Source organism: Schistocerca americana, chromosome 1 (assembly GCF_021461395.2).
Source record: "Schistocerca americana isolate TAMUIC-IGC-003095 chromosome 1, iqSchAmer2.1, whole genome shotgun sequence".
Taxonomy (NCBI): Eukaryota; Metazoa; Arthropoda; class Insecta; order Orthoptera; family Acrididae; genus Schistocerca; species Schistocerca americana.
This window is the reverse complement of record NC_060119.1, coordinates 954935114-954954831: the sequence shown is the minus strand read 5'-3', so window position 1 is coordinate 954954831 and position 19718 is coordinate 954935114. Positions and strand designations below refer to the sequence as shown.

Here is a 19718-nt window from a genome sequence, read left to right as displayed (position 1 = left end):
TTTGGGTTTGACCTCCACATTCCCAATTTTACCGAAGTGCGGGCCATTTGGGGAAGGACACCTTTCTGTGGTGCACTACGTCTACACTGAGCACTTTTTCCTTTTGCACCTACCAGTCAAGTGGATCTACCTCTGCACCCAAAATCCAGCATGGCAGCCAGTCCATTGTGGTGGGATTGTCATGTACCCTGACAACACAGGGATCGAACTGTGACGCCTGAGCTGTGACCTCTCTGTGGCAGCCAAGGAGTGGGTGCCTGTCCACTTTGGGTTACCAGGACTCTGGGCAACGGCTACTATGCTAGAAGCCTTTGCCTTGTCAGGTGGCACTCACGGGGAGAGCCTTTGATCGGACTGAGTGGCATTGTTGTGGATTATCCGCAATGAAACAAATTGAACTTAATGGTGGCAGTGCCACAGTTAGGAACAGTGCTTTTAATGCAGAAGTTTAAATCGTACAGCATTTCTGTCCATGACCGTGCCCCAAGTAAAGAGCCAGACAAGGAGAAGTGGAAAGGGAAAGTTTGCCGAGTTCTTGGTTTATTCCCACACTGTCAGCAGCTCTTTTGCTTCAGCGAAGCCAATGTTTTTAATTGAAAAATTGAAGATTAGTTTAGGGAGGTTGCGGGAATAGAGAAGATGAGAAATGGATGTTTGCTGATCAAACATCGCACGCCATCCAGTCACAGGCACTTCAGGCCTGTGTCAAGTTAGGTGATATACCAGTCACCATTTCTCCTCGTAACAAGTTCCATAGAATTCAAGGTGTTGTCTTCCATTGGGACCTAACACATCAAACTGATAAAGAGCTGCATATTAATCTGGTGTGGCGTGGAGTCCATTTTATTGGCCACATCCAGAAGGGACCAAAGGATAATAGAATTATTACCTTCCTCCTCCAATGAAATGTTTTAGGTGTCAAAGGTTCGGATAAATGTCTACCCGCTGTTCTAATGAGGCTATCTGTAGGGCATGTGGATGGGCATCCCATGAGGGCAGTCCTTGTGACCCACTCCCTCAATGTGTCAACTGTCCGGAACTGAACTTTCCTCATTCACAGCAATGCTCAGTGTTCAAGAGGGAATAGAAAACTCAAGGATATAAAATGCTTGACCAACTGCCTCACCGAGATGCAAGGAAAAAGTTTGAAAGATTTCATCTGATTAATAAGGTCTCCAATTTTGCGACTGTCATGACACAATCCACTCCTCACACAATGAAAATGTCTTGCATGACACCTCCAGGCTGTGGTCTTATTCCAGGGCCTGCTTTCAGTTGGGGCAAGAAGCATCAACTCCTTCATCCCCTACATCTATAGCAGCGGTGGTTCCCACACCTTTGGTGTAGCCAGAGATGACTAGTCATCCTCTGGCATCAGGGATGAGGACTCCTCTCGAGCTGCCTCACTCTCAAGACAAGGACCAGCAGCCACAGGTCTGGGCTGAGGAAAAGTACATTCCTCTTCAATCCCAGAAGATAAAATGGGGAAATCTTCACAGACATCTAAGTCTCTGAAGGATAAGGAGGATAAGCAGAAAAGTAAACTACTTTCTGGGGCTTCAATATTTTGCTCCCCAGCGCTGCTGCAGTTGAGCCTATGCACAAGAATGATGGATCATGCAGCTAGGTGGGCCACAGCCTGGTAGCAAAGTAATCACACCCATATTTTCCATTCGCCACTTTCTCAGACCTGACACCAGTGCTCCTTCCATTTGACTGAACTCCATCATCTAATTGCTACTTATTTCTGTAATTGGCACAGCGCTTCAGGACACATGGTTTACAGCAAAATATCTCCCTGCTCTGAAAAACTATCACCCGTACTGTACCAATTGCGTTAATATCGAGAGGGCATCTGTTGGGATCCATACCTTCATATGCTAAGATATTTTCACTGAGCAGGTGCCCCTTACCTCTGCACTAGAAGCTGTGGATGTTAGTGTCTGTCAGTTCGGATGACATTATGTAATGTTTATCTACCCCCAGACAGATCTGTATATTATCACAAGCTGTTGAGAGTAGTAGCACAGCTCCCTGTCGTATTCCTCTTTATGGGGGCTTTAATGCCCATAATCCTTTGTGGGGCAGCAACATTACATCTCACAGAGGCTGAGTACTAGAACATCTCCTTTCAGAATTGAATGTCTGCCTACTCTCAACACTGGAGCTGCAACCCGTTTCAGTGTGGCCCACAAAATGTTTTCAGCTGTTGATCTCACAGTTTCCAGCACAATCATCTTACCTCCATTTCAGTGGTGCATCCATGGCAATCTTTGTGACAGCAACCATTTTCCTCTCATTCTCTCCCTCTCCACTCACAGACATCTAGAACATGCTCCATGTTGGTTGCTGTGGAAAACTGATTGGCAGTCTTTCTCCTCTGCAGCCAGTTTTGGAGCTGGTTGTGTGATGGATATTGACAGATTGGTACAGGATATTATTGATATTATTACTCACACTGCAGCAGCTTCGATACCCTACTCCTCCGGCTCATCCTGATGACTGCCAGTACCAAAGTGATCTGAAGACATAACCACACCAATCAGGGAGTGCTGCAGGGTGCTTCAGCGGCACAAGTGCTATCCTTCTATGGGTAATTTAATAGCATTCAATACTCTCTGCGAAACCATGATTTTTAATAAAGAAAAGGAAGCAGGAGTGATGGGAGCAGTGTCTCAACTATGTGATCCCACACCTGTCTCTACTATGTGATCCCACACCCAATTGTCCCAAGTATGGACTAACTCAGTCGCATTGAGGCCATTCATCACCCATGATGCTTCCTGGCATCCTTGTCAATGGTAATATGTGCACTGATCCCGTAGTACTTGCCGAATGTTTTGCGGCACACTTCGCTGAAGTGTCCGCTTGCAGAAATTACCATCCTCATTTCCTGGCCTGGAAACACCTAACTGAGCACTGCCCGCTATCTTTCCATGCACACAGCTCTCTATCATACAGTAGCCCTTTTAGTGAATGGGAGCTTAACTGTGCTTTCACAGAGTGTCGCAATACAGCCCTTGGACCCTACAAAATCCACAACCAAATGCTCAAACATCTCTGAGCCAACAGAATGACACGTCTCCACTGGCGTTTTAATTGCATTTTATGGGAGGGAGTATTTCCCTCTCAATAGCGGGAAGGTATTATTATTCCTGTCCTGAAACCGGGAAAGGACCCACATATTTTAGCCAATTACCAGCCAACCTCTCTAAAAAAAAGGTCAGTGTAAGCTATTAGAATGAATGGTCGACTGCTGTCTTTGTTGGTGCCTTGAAGCCGGAGGGCATATATCACGATTCCAAAGTAGCTTTCTGGCCTGCCACAGATCATCAGATTCGTTGGGAATCCTCAGTGCTCAATGCTTTTGCACATCGCCAACATCTGCTTTCTGTGTCCTTTAACCTACAGAAGGCATACGATACCACCTGGCGACATCACATCCTCTCTACACTGCATGAGTGTGGTTCCCCTGGGCAGGTTACCCATTTTTATCCAGAATTTCTTATCTCCAGTTTTTTCGGGTCTGGACAGGTTCGACTCTCAGCATCCACTATGAGCAGGAAACTGGAGTCCTCTAGAGATCGGTTCTGTGCGTAACACTGTTTGCGATCAATGGTATCGTAAATGCAGTGGCCCCGAAGTCTGTCATTCACTGTATGTGGATGACCTTTGCCTGTACTATGCCTCTGCAACACTGTGTACTGCTTCAGGGAGCTGTCTGGAGACTCCTTGATTGGGCCATGAAACGCAGCTGTCAATTTTTCCCTACAAAATCATGAGTTATGCATTTTTGTCGACTCTGGACTGTGCACCCACACCCAGAAATTTATCTTGGTGACCATTACTGGAAGTTGTTGACACTGTCCAATTCTTAGGTAGTCTATTTGACCACAAGCTAAAAATGCTGCTGCACGTCTGATGGTTCAAGGCAACTTGTGTGAAGAAACTGAATGCTGTCCATTTTCTTAGTCACTCCTCGTGGGATGTGAACCGCACAGTTCTGAGATTTTACAGAGGGCTGACTTTATCCTACTTGGACTAAGGATGTGTTGCCTATGGGTCTGCAGCACCATCCGTAATGAGTTTGCTGGACCCTGTTCACCACACTAGCTTGCGGTTGGCAACGGGGACTTTCTGTATGAGCCCTGTCGACAGCCTTCTGGTGAAAGCCAGTGTCCCACTGCTGCTAGTTTGACGATAGCAGCTTCTGGCAAGTTATGCACCCCAGTCTGTTGGATGCCTACCCACCCATGTCACTCGACACTGTTCCACAACCAGCACTTTAGACTGTTTGTAAGTCACCCAAAAATGGGAAGACAAGCTGGGATCTGACTCAATTTTCATTTGAAGGACTTCCAACAGCCTCTGTTAGTCTGTGTTCATACAGCTTCCTCTCGATATCCTATATGGGCTGGACCATGTCCTGTGATATGGATGGACCTCTTTGTGACCCCAAGAAGGATGCTGACCCTACATTTCTCCGACACGTGTTTCTTTCAGTCCTTCACGATTATTCTAATTCTGTATGCATGGATCGGAAGTCAACAACAGGGTCAATTATGCTTTTGCACATGCAAGAGGACATGAGAAGCACTCTCTGCCAAGTGCTTGCAGAGTTGGTTGCCATCTCTCAGGCTTTGTGGTATGTCAGATCCCAGGCCAAGACTAACTTTGATCCCTAATGATTCCATCAGTTGCTTAAAAGGCATAACCCTGTGCTACCTAAAAATCTTTTGGTTGCAAACATCCAGGACCTACTGGCTGACCTCTACAGCTCTTGAAAGATGGTGAGCTTCGTCTGGACACCAAGCCACATAGACATTCCAAGAAATTTAGTGCTTGGGGAAGTGGAATGGCAGGCTACTATAGCCCAAAACAAGTTGAGATCGATTAATGGGTTCACAAAGGTGTGGCATACATCTTTCCAGTTCTCTCAGAAAGATGTCATTGCTGACTACACATTGGTCACATGAGACTCACCCATGAGTTCCTTCTGTGTCAGGTGGATACTCCTCCATGCAGATGTGGTTGTCTACTGATGATTGTGCATGTTCTTATTAAGTGCTCCCTGCTGACCGATCTGCGGCGTGCTCTCAGCTTGCCTGCCTCACTATCTTAGGTGCTCGCTGATGATGTGGGGGCGAGAGCATTTCCCTCTGGCGGGTACCCACGAAGCAACCACAGATTTCTTTCTTCCGCTGTCACCTTGTTGTGCTTTTAGCCCCCTTTGTATGATATACTGCGTGGTTTCTCTCTTACTTATTGTGGTACAACTACTCTTACACCCTTTTAAACTCCTTGACTTGATTATATAGTTTGAGCAGCCTAGTCTCCATTGTTTTCACATTTTACCTTTTGACATGTTTCTCTCACCATCAGGAGGCACCGATGACCCCGTTGTTTAGTCCTTTAAACACATAATCACCATCATTGATTACTCTGATCTGCAAATCTTAACACAATGAATATCCATGAATCCTTCTCTAAATCAATTTGCCAGTATGACAACATATATCAATACTTGTAAAGTAATGAATTCCATAAAATTTTTGTATTTGGTCTTCTAAGTTATCGGGTCTAGTTTGTATTAGGATCGAAATTTTACTAAGTGCTCTAGCATATAACGCAAGTCTGACAATGTTTGAAGAGTTATTCGCTACCAACACCAGATTTTATGTGGGCTTCTATTTTCAGCAATAACAGTCCTTTCCAACATCTGGTATATCTGGCAGTTGGTCTGATATAGGTTATCAGGTAAGTTTGCATCTGAAAATGTTTGTTTGGTGTAACTTTGAGTTTACACACACAGCCTTGTATGGCACCTGTTTTATCCTGAAACACATCTGCATTCTGCGAGATATGGTTTTAAGCTCTTCTTTGTTTACTTTGTGTATATTCACGCATCTTGTTGTCAAGTGCTTTCGTGCCATCTGCACTCAATTCTAATTTCCGTACAAATTGACGTGATGATATATCATTAGTGCCTGCCAGTCTCACATCCACAGATTCGTATCCTCTTTTCCCTCTATTTGCATTAGTGATTTACCTTCAGCAAAATTAGTTCTTCCTCTGTCATGAACAGTCAACCACTAGATCCTCAACTACTGAAAGTATGTATTCCAGGACCTTGCCACAAGTTTCCAATCACAACTTGTGCATGAATCTTGACGCGACCTGTGTGGTTACCTACTGCATCCTAGATCTTGATGTTGCTCTTGGTAGTGTCAGAATTTCTTTGTTCTTCTTCCACTGATTATACCTTTTATAGAAAACTAGACTCATCTCTGGTCCACCATCTACCACTGCTTCTACATTTTCTCCATTGCACTTGATGGCAGTTTGTCTCAAATGCTGTTCCTTAGTTGGTTCCTGAAACGAAGTTTCTCTTATTAGTTTGCTGTTCTGGTGCCTAATAACCTGGATCTTCCTCTCGTTGACACAATTCCGTATGGCCACACCAGCAGAACTTGTGTGTCTAGCTGTTGTGTTTGCCAGTCTTATCGTAATTCAGTTGGTTTCCTGTGTCAGTTTGCTAGTTGTTATGGTTCAGTTTGAATCTGCCGTTCCTCTTGATTTATTCCTGTCCAGTTTTTTTATATCATACCCTCCTCTGGTTGTCTATGTATCTATGGTTCCAAAGTCTTCTTTAGTTAGTTGTGCGTTCACTTTCTGTTTCCTATATGGCATGTGTAACATTCCATTGTGCACTACGAACACCAAATCATTCCGTACTCTTGCGCGACATTTCACATCTCCCAGTTGATGTCAACAAATCTTTTTCTTAGATCTGTCCTTGAAAATACGCTTGCTGTTTGTTCCCATAAAAAGTGCATTGATTATCTTTTAAAGTGTCCAGAGAGTCTACAGACAAGAGGACTGTTTCGATATCATTGTCTTTTACTGTTAATAGCTTCATCCTGGTCAGTGAACAGCCATTTTTCAAATTTTTCATGATATCGGTCTGCGGAGTCTGCTGTTCCCAATATTCAGCCTTGTTCAAAAAATTTTATAATAGTGCCGGAGACTGGCCTGGCATACATTAAATAGTTCTGAATTCAGTACTTCTTTCATAAATTTTCCCCCTATTTCCAAGGATCCTATTTCTGTAAAAAAGGTTTCTCAGACTGGTTGTTTCTATTGTAACCATCTGCAGCTTAGCCCACAGTGTAGCATCTCCCTGCCTAAAACCTTTTATAAATTTAATTTTTGTGGCTATAAATCCAGCTCTGGGGAAGCATTCCATGAAAAGCTTTTGTGAACGTGGCTGGATGTAAACCTTTCCTTCCCAGTGCGAATGTCACGAATTGGCAGTGCTTCAGCATGCTATTGTAGTGGGGTACTAGGATGGTGCTTGTAGTTAGGTACTCCACTACAGGTTGTGGTGCCATTAGGTAGATTAGCCAGGTGGCGGGTTTCTGGAGCCAAGTGGGTGTCTGCTGCTGAATCGTAGAGGCAGTGAGTGTACAGTATGATACTTATTTAGTGTGTGAGCTACAGTGAATGTATTATCATCTTGAGGCGGTCATTGGCCAAGGTTAGACACCAGCTCTGGGTTGTGGAAAACATGCCGAACTCAGCATGTGGCTGTCACTGGCATGGGCAACCTGCAGACTGCAGCGTGGTAAGATCTCGTCATTGGCACTTCAGCAGGTGGAGGTATTCAAATGGAGGCAGCATTCAGCTATGACAGGCACTATTGAAATCAGTCACGTCAGATAGTTTAGAGGCGGCGTCCAGTGCAGAACCACTGGAGCGTACCAGTTTGAATCAATGTGGTAGGCGGTGATCACAACTAGCAGAAACAAATTCACAGTAGTAGTGTGCCCACACAAGGCAAGCCAGCAGCAGCACAGTGTGCCTGCACAGAGCAGGCAGCGACTTGGCAGCTGGTCAGACTGTGGACTTCAGAATAGGCTTCCTGGTGTTGGCAGCAGTCGGCCAGGAGCTGGACCCCCCCCCCCCCCCCCCCCTGCTCGATCACACACACACACACACACACACACACACACACACACCTGGAAGGGGCCAGTTAGACTCTATGCAACATCAGGCCTAGGCACATTGTGTAGTTCTGCAGCTAGAGTGGAAGCAAAGTGACTGATCTCAGGATGGTGACCAGCATAGAGTACTTCGCATAGCTGGTGGCAGGTGGTGACCACTACTGCTTAGTTAAATGTGGCAGTATTTATGTAGGCTTGAGCCACCAGTGTTTTGCCAGGTCAGCACCCCATGTCACATAGGACATGGAGGTGTGTGGTGGTGGCCCATGACGTGTGGTAATGCTGGTCGGTGTTACTACGGCATGTTTTCTGTACTTCTGCTGGGTTAATGATGCAACCCCTGATGGAGGCGGTGAGATTCAGAAGTATAGTAACTGTGAACTGTGTAGCCTAGGTAGTGGTGCCTGCTGCATCAGCCCTGCCTGCCATAGCTTCTTGCAAAAGAACACCTCAGTGGTCTCCTTGTGCGCTTCTTCCCTGATATTTCTTGCATCAAACAATGGAGATGTTTTTCAGTAACTCAGTCATGCACAATAAAGGAACCCATGCCACAACATGCCTCCCGTCTATGGAAGATGCAGCCCAGTGAATCACAGCTTGCTAATGGTTCTGGAAAAGACTTGTTACACAATTCACATTATGATGTATTTGTACATTCCTGTCAAGTTTTCCTTTTACCAGGAGTCAACAAGGAGGTGGCTTCCCTGCACTCCCTCTGCAGCTGGAAGGGACCAGTTAGATTCTATGCAACATCAGGCCTAAGCACATCCTGTAGTTCTGCAGCTAGAGTGCCAGGTTGAACTACAATGTTAATGGAGGAAAATTTGATAAATTTTTGTTTTATCCATCTCATTCGCATGAATACACAATTTATTGCTCCAGTTGTTACCGGTTTCAGGCTGTCTCACCCATTCTCAAACAATACACGCTGTTATTAACCATGACTAGTTATACAAGATGCTGCCAAAGGTATGAACACCTTTTTACAGGTACGTCGAACTGTGAACAACAATTACTCTACTGTTACACCCACCCCCCCTCCCCCGCCCCAAGGGGCACCACATCTCTTTTGTGAGTACATTTGTGGAACGCACAGGGCTCCAAGCTATTGTAGCCTCTCTTCTCTCTCAGGGTGCATTTGCTTCCCCATATCTACTGTTTCTCATCCTAGGTTGGGCCTCTACTGCCTCCTCCCTCCTATTTCTCCCTTTTTGTTTTCTTGTATGTCGACCCGCCTATTCCCTCGGTTATGCTATTCTTTTTTGATCTTGTGTCGTGTTGCCACTCTCCCTTTCTTTTCTTTGATCCACCTTGGGGTTTGATCTCCCTTTCTAAATTCTGTTTCCATAGTGTGAGCCATTTGGGGAAGAACTCCTTCCCTATCATCTATGGTGTGGGTTCATCCCCTCCTCTCCCCTCCTTCCTTCCACCCTCCCCCTTCCTTCCCACCGTTAGCCCTCTCCCCCCCCCCCCCCCTCCTTCCTGCTAGGTCACCAGCACCTGTAGTCAGTCCATGTGGTGGGACTGATATGCATCCCATCTAGCTGAGCCCTCTGATAATGTAGGGATCACACGGGTGGTACATGAGCTGTCACTGCCTCATGTATGCCTAGGAATTATTGCTCGTCTTTTTGGGGCTTCAGAACTCCATGCAACAACCACAGAGGCAGGTGGCCCTTGTTATGGGTGCTACCAGGACAGATGATCTGCACACAAAGTGTGCTAAGCTCCATACCTCTGGCCACTCTTCTGTAGCTGTTTCTTCAGACAAGAATGGTCCTCTTTCTCTGCTCCTACTTTTTCTTCCTCTGCCCTCCCATCGCTGGCCACCCACTGGGAGGAGGGCCAGGCTCACCACTTTGGGTCGAAACCCTTTGCCTGTTGTTTGTTTGTTCCAGAACAAAAGGAGAGACTTCTGCCACTACCAAACCTACCCCTTCCCCACTCTCTCTCTCTCTCTCTCTCTCTCTCTCTCTCTCTCTCTCTCTCTCTCTCTCCCTCCCCCCTCCCTCTCCCTCTCTCCCCTCCTCCCCCTGCCCCTCCTTTTTTTGTGAATGTGTTGAAGATAAGTTTGATGAAGTTGAATTACTTAGTAAGATGCAGACTGTTTCTCTACTGATTAAAACCTCTTCTTCCAGTCAGCCAGCTTCCCTTTGTATTTACAAGGCTTAGGAGACAGCCCTTAAATGTGACCCAGGGCATTACTTTCCACAGGGATGTCATCCTTCAATCTGACGAGGAACTCAGGACGAATTTGGAAGCATGCGGCGTTCATTTTGTCCAGAGAGTCCAGAGAGGTCCTGAAGAAAATCACATTGATAATTAATTTCGAGAGATCTTCTTCGGTGGTATTTATCATTTATTCAAACCCCGAGGCCCACCCAATATCCCAGGTAGTGTTGTCACCTTCCTCTCAATCAGGGTCCAATCTTACATTCATACCACTCCATTCTTACAGGTGATGGGCACTGATTCGGTACAACGACTGCTTCTGTCCTATTTGACATTCATGTGGCCTCTTGTACTATTCTCATCCAATGGAACTGTGGTGATTACTACTACTGTCACCTTCTGGAATTGCAATCTCTTCTTTCTCTTTACTCTGTAGCTTCTGTTACATTGCAGGAATCTTGTTTTGTGGATACTCATTCGCAAACTCTTTGTGGTTTCCAATCCTTCTGCTGGAACCAGGTTGCCTCATTGCGAGCCCGTGGTGGTGTCTGTACGTTGATCGATACATACATCGTTAGTTCGTGGGTTCCTCTTCGTATTGCTCTGGAAGCAATGGTTGTTCAAATCCATTTAGACTTTGCAGAAATTATATGAAGTCTTTATCTCCCCTTTCCTGACTGACCTCCTATGCTTCCTGCTCTTCTTGTTCTCCTTTGACAGCTCTTTCCCCCTTCCTTCCCCTTGGGGATTTTAACACCAATAACCCTTTATGGGGTGGTACTGTGACCACTGGCCGGGGCAGCATTGTTGAAGACCTGCTGGCAGAGCGTAACGTCTGCCTCCTCAGCTTTGGAGCCCCCACATTAGTGTGGCACATGGCACTTTCTCGGCTATTGATCTATCCGTATGTAGCCCTGGGTTCTTCCCCTCTGTTCAGCAGAGGGTTCATCACGATTTCTGTGACAGTGATCATTTTTCAATTGTCTTACCTTTTTTGCAGCACACTATCCTGGATGCCGTTCCAGAAGGGTCTTTACTAATGCGGATTGGGATGTCTTTTCTCAGCTGCCATCTCAAGTGCTCCACCACACGACAGCATTGATGAGTCCATACAGAGTTTGACTGATGCCATCCTTTTAGCAGCTGCTTTGGTGATTCCTTCTTCCTTGGGTTCTCCCCAGCAGAAGGCTGTCCCTTGGTGGACTCCCGAAATTGCTGTGGCTATTAAAGACTGCTATCGTGCCCTCCAGTACTACAAATGATGTTTATCCCTCAGCCATCTCCTAGCCTTTAAACTGCTTCATGCCTGGGTCTGTTATCTTATTAAATACCAGAAAGGGTTTTGTTGGGAATAATGTCATAGGCTCACATATTCCCTCTTCACAGGTATGGGCAAAGATCAGGTCCATTTTTGGCCACTGTGCTCCTGTAGGTGTCCTGGGAGTTTCCCTGAATGGTGTTATCCTCACTCGCCTGGTCTCCATCATTGAGCATCGTGCTCACCATTTTGCGTGGGCCTCAATATTGATCCACTATCTGCCTGTGTTTATCTTAGGAATGACTCCATTTATCTTTCGTTCCCTGCCACTTGGAGCTTTATAATGTGTGGGAATTCGCCAGCATCCTTGCTCTCTGCCTCAACATGGCCCCTGGACCAGATCTGGTGCACGACCAAATGCTTCAAAACTTACAGTGGCTAGCCAACATCATATATGTGCCTTTTTTAACCATCTCTGGAGTGAGGGGGAATTCATTCCCAGTGGTGAAAAAGTGTCATTATTCCGGTTTTGAAATAAGATAAACATCTCCTCAGATGGACCGCTATCATCTTATCAGTTTACCAATGTCCCCTGCAAGTTTGTTGAATGTATGGTGAGTTGAAGGCTGTCTCGGGATATTTTGGCTTCAACCCAGGGTAGTTTTCACCAGGGCTGCTCTGTTGCACATAATCTTGTTGCAGTCTTCTTCGATCTGCATAAAGCTTATGATACCACATGATGCCACATTAGTGGGGCCGCCGTGACCCACTCTCAGTTTTTAACCAGAACTTTCTTTCATGTCGCTTTGCCAACTAAAGCGGACATGTTGGTCACACCTCTATGCTCTTCAATACTTTAGCAACACCTGCTGGAGTCTGGACCACTCTACTCTGGTATGCCTCTGCACAGCATTGGTCCAGTCTCACCTAGATTATGGGAGTTGCACGGCATCACCTTTGATGTTACAGGTGCTAGACCTGACCTGATACACCTTTGTCAGGCACAACTGGCAACTAGTGTCTTTCAGACTGCATCTGCTCCCTGTTTTCTGAACTCAGCATTTCCTTGTTTTACCTCTTCTCTGCACCTGGTCACTTACACATCCGTGGTGCATCCCTTGTCCACTGCTTTCTCTTGACTTACCAAAAGGTCCAAAAGACTGCTCATCCTGAGGCCCTCTGCTGCCAGTTCTTCTCCATTCTCGGTGCATTTTGGGGTTCGGAAGTAGTCTATTCTGATGGCTCAGTGATTGCTGGTCTCAATGGCTTTGCTGACATTCATTCAGGATATATTGGACTCTGCTCCTTGCCAGATGGTTACAGTGTTTACACTGCAGAATTGGTAACCATCTCTTGTGCCCTTTAGCATATCTGTTCCTGCAACAGTGACTCCTTCCTCATCTGTAGTGACTCTTTGAGCAGTTAACAAGCTCAAGACGACTTTTAGCCCTTGGCATCCCTTGTTCCTGACTATCCAGGATTCCTTTTTTGCTTTTGAACAGTGCCAACATTCCATGGTCTTTGTCTGGACCCTGGGTCGTGTTGGGATCCCAGGGAATGAACCCACTGCCAGGCTGGCCAAATTGGCTACTGGCAAGCCAGCTCTTGAAATTGGTATTCTGGAATTGGATCTTTGATTGGTATTACACCATCAGGTTCTAAGGATTTGGAATATGGAATAGCATACTCTGACTTTGCCGAACAAACTACGGGCTATAAATGAGGCCATGAATTCGTGGATGTTCTTGATGCATGGCTCTCGCAAGGACTGCATCGTCCTTTGCCTGCTCTGCATTGGCCATACTTGGCTGACTCATGGTCGTCTCCTCCATTGCGGGAATAAGCCTCACTGTCATGGTGCCTGTTTCACGTTAGTCCACATTTTGCTGAACTGTCCTAACCTAGCCCCCCTTTGGCGGACTCGTAGTCTTTCTGACTCGCTACCCGTGATGTAACCAACTGATGCCTCAGTGGCTGACACTGTTTTGCACTTTATTTGTGAAGGGGTTTTTACCTCTCAGTCAGAGGGAGACTGCCTCAGCCTTTTTCGTCCCATTGAGTGGTTGCCAGGATGCTCTGTCGCCTCCTCTGCCCCTAACAGGCAATGGCAGTGAGGACTTCATGGTTCGCCCCAGCTCTCACCCTGACAGCTCTTGCTCTTCTTCCCCCTTCTCTTGTGTTCTGCTTGATTTCTTCTTCTTCTTCTCCTCCTTCTTCTTCTTCTCCTCCGCCTTCTCCTCCTCCTTCCCCTACACTTCTCCCACCCTGTCTTTGTTGCTAGTCTCTTCTGGATATTGTTGGGTAAGCGGTGGTTAGGGGGAGGGGGTGTATCCCCCATCGCACTTTGTGCTTTATGGACCTCTGTCTGCACTGTGGATGGGGTACGTTATCCACTGTTCTTCCTTTCTCCCCATTTTTTCCCTTCCTTGTTCCTTTGTCTAGGCTTTTTTGACCCTCAGTAGACATTGTAGTTTTATTTCCTTGGATTCTGTACACTAGGCCCTCCTTTGGTATGTGGTTTTGTTAACTTGCCTGTTTCAGGTAGGAGGGACTGATAATTTCATAGTTTTGTCCCTTTAATTATTAAACTTACCAACCATCTGCTGTTACACCTGAACAACACAACGACATTACGTGTTCAGATGTGACAATAGACACGTAGGCTATCTTACAAATGAGAGTACTTGTTGCTCACAGTTTGACTTCTTTGTACAAAGCTATTTGTGCCTTTTGACATCACATTGTATTACTATAGTCCGATCCATGAATGACGATGGTTCACACATGTTCAAACGAGGATTGCATTGCTGACGATTCTAAGTGACAGTTGCAGTACGCGTATGTGCGTGCTTTCTGCTTGAAGAAAGCGTATGTCCTGCAAATTATGTCTCTCCCTTGTGTATGAGGAATGTATCACTTACAACCCCCATCAGTGATGACAACTCACAACAAATGGAACAAAAATTCGCTAAACAATTATCTGCAATCACGTTTAATGCACACATTAGCTATGGCATTCAGAGCAGAGCACTCAGAACACTACTGAACGCTTATTGGCTGTCGGAGAATGTGTGACAGTAGGTGCGCAGAACTAGCCTAAACTCGACCGCCATCATTTGTGACACCAACTATATTTATGGTTGATAACAAGGTGTGGAGTTTGAGAATGGGGATGTCAGCCTGAAACCAGTAACCACTGCAACAGTAAATTGTGTGTTCATGCAACTGAGACGGACAAAATTTATCAAATTTTCCTCAGTACTATACGGTTGCATACCTATCATGCCAGCATGCCTCAAATCAGTAAATGCATTGTTACTTCGCTGTGTACCAAATTAATCTCTGTTTACTAATGTTTGGCCCACTCTAATGGTATCTGCTGTACAGGGAATTCGGTTAGGAGAGTGGTTCTGTGCCTTAGATGGACTTAGGGTTCAGAGCAGTCCAGACCATGATGTTACTAGATTTTGAAACACTTATTACCACGACTATGTTGGGGGGGGGGGGGGGGGGGGACTGCAAAACTCTTTCCCTCTAACTAATTCCCGGAACAAATAATTATGTAACAGCAAAATAGCCTACTCAATCTCTCATTATTGACATTTGTTCTTGTTTATCTTCGTTATGCACTGTTTTGGTACATCCTCAGTACCTTGTTTTTGCAACGAACCTTTACCTTGTGTTTCCCCAGGAAATTTATCCCTATAACTGTAGTGATACATAGCCCACATATGGTACTGAGGTACTGCCACATACTTTACGTGCTTCGGTATTAACCACAGGTTGAATCCTTTCCGTGCAGGTGCTATGCTTTCCTGTACCTTTTGGCACTCCATCATGTGAATTGTGCCTTATTGAATTTGCACACAGTGTAACTAGTTAGTCCTTTGTAAGAGACTAACCTTGTAGCAGCACATCCCCGACAAGTGTTTTCATCAGAAGGAACATCGTTTCACAAAGCTTTACCCAAAGTCAACTTTGTAACCACTTTACCCTTTTGAGTGAGTAATTAGGTACACAGCAAATTAACAATGAATCTGATGCACTACTAATGATTAAATGTGGCGACATTGTCTGTTTAACTGCATGTGCCAAAATAATTAATACCATCAATAACTTCTTGTGCATCCTTTGCAATATCTATGACAAAATTATCATCCACAGCTATATTCTCAAAGACACAAGAATCATTGGCACATGTACTTCCCTGTCTATGTCCATCCAGGAATACACCTGTCACAAGTGCTGTTTCCTACGTACAACATCAATAAGCTTCCAATGCAATAGATACCACCTCGGATCACATAAAAAAATAAAAATAAAATACAGATTGCTGCTTCTTACAGCGGAACAGGTAACTGCAAAAATAGTTTTTACGTCAGACCACAGATGTCACAGGTGACGGCATGATCGTCATTGGCCTATAAGTGTCATGGAATTGGCAATGTTATTTCTTCAGTGGGGTGTTTGAGGGTGATTTTGTTGCTGATCAGCAAAAGGTTGAATGACTGCACGCCTAATGCGTTCGTTCTGCGGTTGCCTAGTTGAAAATCACAGGTTAAATCTGAAGGTCGCAGGTTAAATCCTGTAATTCTACAGGTGAAATTTATTTCTATTCCAGGGCTACTTCTCAAAGTTGTATTTGGAATAAATAAATTTAATTAATAAAAAGTAATACTTACAAACATTTTTCTTGATTTAGTATTTGAATGCAGGCAGTATTGCAGTAAAAGCTTTCTGATGAATTTTGGAGTTATGCATCACATAGTTTACACACTGATCACATTCCATGCTGTGTGTTACTATGTTCTACAGCTCATTTGATGTGGATTATGAATGAAAGTATTTCCATGTGCAGGTACAACAAGAAAGCTTTCATATTCTCCTCAGTTTCTTTGAATTTAATCACTCAGTTTACTGACAAATGTTAAACACATATTGCACCAACTCAGCTATAAATAACAAATAGTTAACTCTTAGAAGTAGATTGGCTTAATGTTCAAAGTTCTATTGAAAATTTGACTGTAGCTGTCTCAGTATTTTGTTTCCTAGTGGTTGTTTCTTTGTGGTTGTTGAGCACTTGCCAACATGGTCATAGTGATTCTCTCTGTTTCCTGCTTATCAGATACTAGCAACAGTATGAATAAATTTATCCAACTGTAAACAGTTACCTATGAGCTACAGTGCTACGCTTGTGGATGGTACAAGTGTACAGCCACACACTAGTTGTATTACTTACAGTGTTGTTTCCATCCTTCTTTGTGACGTATTATTTGCTGTTTTTCCTTAATAGGAAATTATGAAACAGATTTCATAAATCTTATCACTACATCAGGTAATGGAGAGTCCTGGTAGAATGTAAATAACTGAACTCACCAAGCATTTAGTCATTGAAAGGGACATAGGAAAGACAGCCTTGTTTTTGTGGCTTTCTATGACTTAATACTTCCACCTATCAGTGAATTCTTATCACTAAATCTATTGGCTGTAAGTTACTGTCCAGTGTGTTTTCTTATGTAGTACACTAGCATTTGCATTTTACATAGCCTACAGAGAAATAAACATAGGAGCATTAATCAAACAAAAAGTTTGGTGATCACACACAATTTATGAAATGCTGTGATTAATTGGCAATGGTTGGTGTGTACTATCATCACATTTTTTTTAAAATTATTATTATGGTCTACTTTGCAGGACACATCTACGAGAGATCTGGGTTGAAGGACAAGATTTCATCACAGCAGTAATTCCAGCTCTCAAAGACTCAGCATTACTTCACCCTACTGACAATTTGTTCATTGATGTGGTACCAGTTCCACCACCAAAAACAAGACCTGTAAGACAAATCATGCTTTTAGAATAGACAGTTAGTAATTTTTCCTGGTAGAGTAATATTAGAAATTCACCATTGTCAGAACAGAAGCAGATTTTGGTCACTCATCTTCATTCCTTCCTTCCTTCCTTCCTTCCTTCCTTGCTAATAGTCTAGGGCCACTGGTGTGTGTTATTACAGCACACAAACTGGTTTTGCTTTTGTGGCTTCCATTAAACTTTCCTTCACTCTGATATATGAAAAGCACAAAATTTTGGATGTTCTACAGTATTAATTTATTACATTAATGGATATTCAGCTTAAAGGCTATCAACATAGTTATGTGATGGTTTTGGAAAGCAAAAACTAGTTAACAAAATAAATTAATACTGTAGAACATTCACACCTTTGGCTTTATATTTATAAATGAAAGTTGTTCTGCCAATCAACAATGCAAGAATCAGTTAAAATAACTTTACTTCACCTTATTAACACAAATAGCAGTCATGTACAGCTTTGTAATCACATGCACATGTTCAAACATCATAACTATTCTTCATTTAATCTGTCTTAACTTGGAATTACATTCAGTCACCCCACCATCATAAAATTTCTCCATGTGGAATGTTAGTATTTTTAGTAGCCTATAAGTGCACTCTGCATCTTTGTAACAAACTCAACAATGTGTAGACCTAGAATGATGTGGCCGTTACACAAAAAAATCAACAAAAATAAAACTATATCATGTAAGAGCCAATGTGCGAAGAGTGTGATACAGTATCAGGTGCGTCACTATCCTTGTTTTAAAATTTAGTATAGTTTCAACAAATAATATATTGGTTATTATTAAAGCCACATGAAATAAGCAAATAAACTTTGAAAATTTAGCATTTTGAAATTTGATTTTTGCATTTATTTAGCATTTATACTTTTTGATGTGTTCATGCATTTAAATGATCCTAAACAATATATACAAACAAAATTCTTACCTTCAGCTTTGATTTTTTTCTTTTTCTCTGCTCAGTTTTCTTTTTTAATAGAAAATAGAGGAAATTGATTATTTCCGTAACACAACACCATATTGCTGATTCTCGTTCAAATTAACACACATTATAGGTCTATTGCAAATGTTTATATGCTGAATGCAATCACTGAAGTTGTTTAATAGTGTCTAGTTCTGTTGACCTCCTGTTACAACTAAATTATGTGTTGAGAAGTATAGCTCCACATCCACACTATTGGTAGGTGTCCAAACTGCAGATAAAGTGGCTCTTCGAAATTCATTGTATTTAAGCTTTTCACCAAGTAGAAGCTGCACCTTATCAGGCTTTTCATCACATCTCAAACAGTTAACTAGGTGCCGGTGGAATGACAAATATGCTTAAAAACCTGTCAGATAGACAAATTGTGGAACTTTTTTGTAGTGTATTAACAGCAGCAACTTCATTTGAATATAGCTTTGCATCACAGACTGTGGGATTGAAGAGCTCACCAATGTTTTTGTGAAAAAAATATTAGCAGCAGATTTGTGACTGTTGTTTGTAGATGTTTTCTGTGTTATGTTTTGAAGTGTCTCAAACAATTAATAGTGCCTGTTAAACATTCACAGTTTCTTTTCAGTAGTAATTTGATACTCTCAAGTTCCTCCCATAATGATTGTGCAGATGGGTAAGTTGTGCCTTCTAGTGTTGTAATTAAACTGATAATGCTAGCACTTGTCAGTCACAAATTTGCACTGCAAGAAGACTAAATCTGAAGCAGCTTCATTTTTTTATATCATCAAGAACGAGCTCAATGACAGCATTTTTGTTTTTCAACAATCTGAAAAACTCTTATGATTGCCGGTAAATGAGTGACGAAGTATGATACTGCATTAAACCGAGAATTCCACCCTGTGATCATTGATTGGGAAAAAGGTTTTTTTGGCAGTTGAGGAAATTTCTCTTGAAGGAACTGAAAGTATGCACTTTTCATTTTGTGAGAGTGGAGGAACTCCACTTGCACGTTACTGACAATAAAGTTTAGCTCTTTTAGTTCTTTCATGAGAAGATACCATCAACTAAGTTCATTTTGTGCACCCAATATTTGAAATGTATTAAATGGTCTCCACTCAATATTTTAACATCAAAACAAGATCCCTTGTTTACAGCAGCAACTGATAATAAACCCACTTTTTCATATTTAATGCTGTAGTCTTTTAGGGTCTCATAGCAGCCTGGGCTCAAGTTCTTCTGTCAGCAACATATAAAAGTTACAGGAAACCAGATACGGTTCCTGTTCTGATGTTGCAGTCACTGCCTGAAATAAAACTGCAAATAAGCACGTTCCATTTTTGTGGCAAGTTTTGTCAGCAATAATCTCAATAGGAACATTTTCCACAGCATCTTTGATTTCTTCTTTCATTTCATCACTGTACTGTCTGACATATTCTCAGCAAAGTCTATCTGAACTGGGTATACAACCAGCACTGGGT

The 19718-nt window shown here is 43.3% G+C and overlaps 1 protein-coding gene across 2 annotated transcripts in view; it reads left to right on the top strand.

Annotated features, from left to right (window-relative positions):
- Window positions 1-19718, top strand: part of LOC124615730 (DNA-directed RNA polymerase I subunit RPA1) — a 306200-nt gene that overhangs the window by 74422 nt on the left and 212060 nt on the right. For both annotated transcript variants that reach the window (XM_047143804.1, XM_047143812.1), the window contains one exon: window positions 17128-17269. In XM_047143804.1, coding sequence (XP_046999760.1) covers window positions 17128-17269 — 142 coding nt within the window. The remainder of the gene's footprint in view (window positions 1-17127; window positions 17270-19718) is intronic.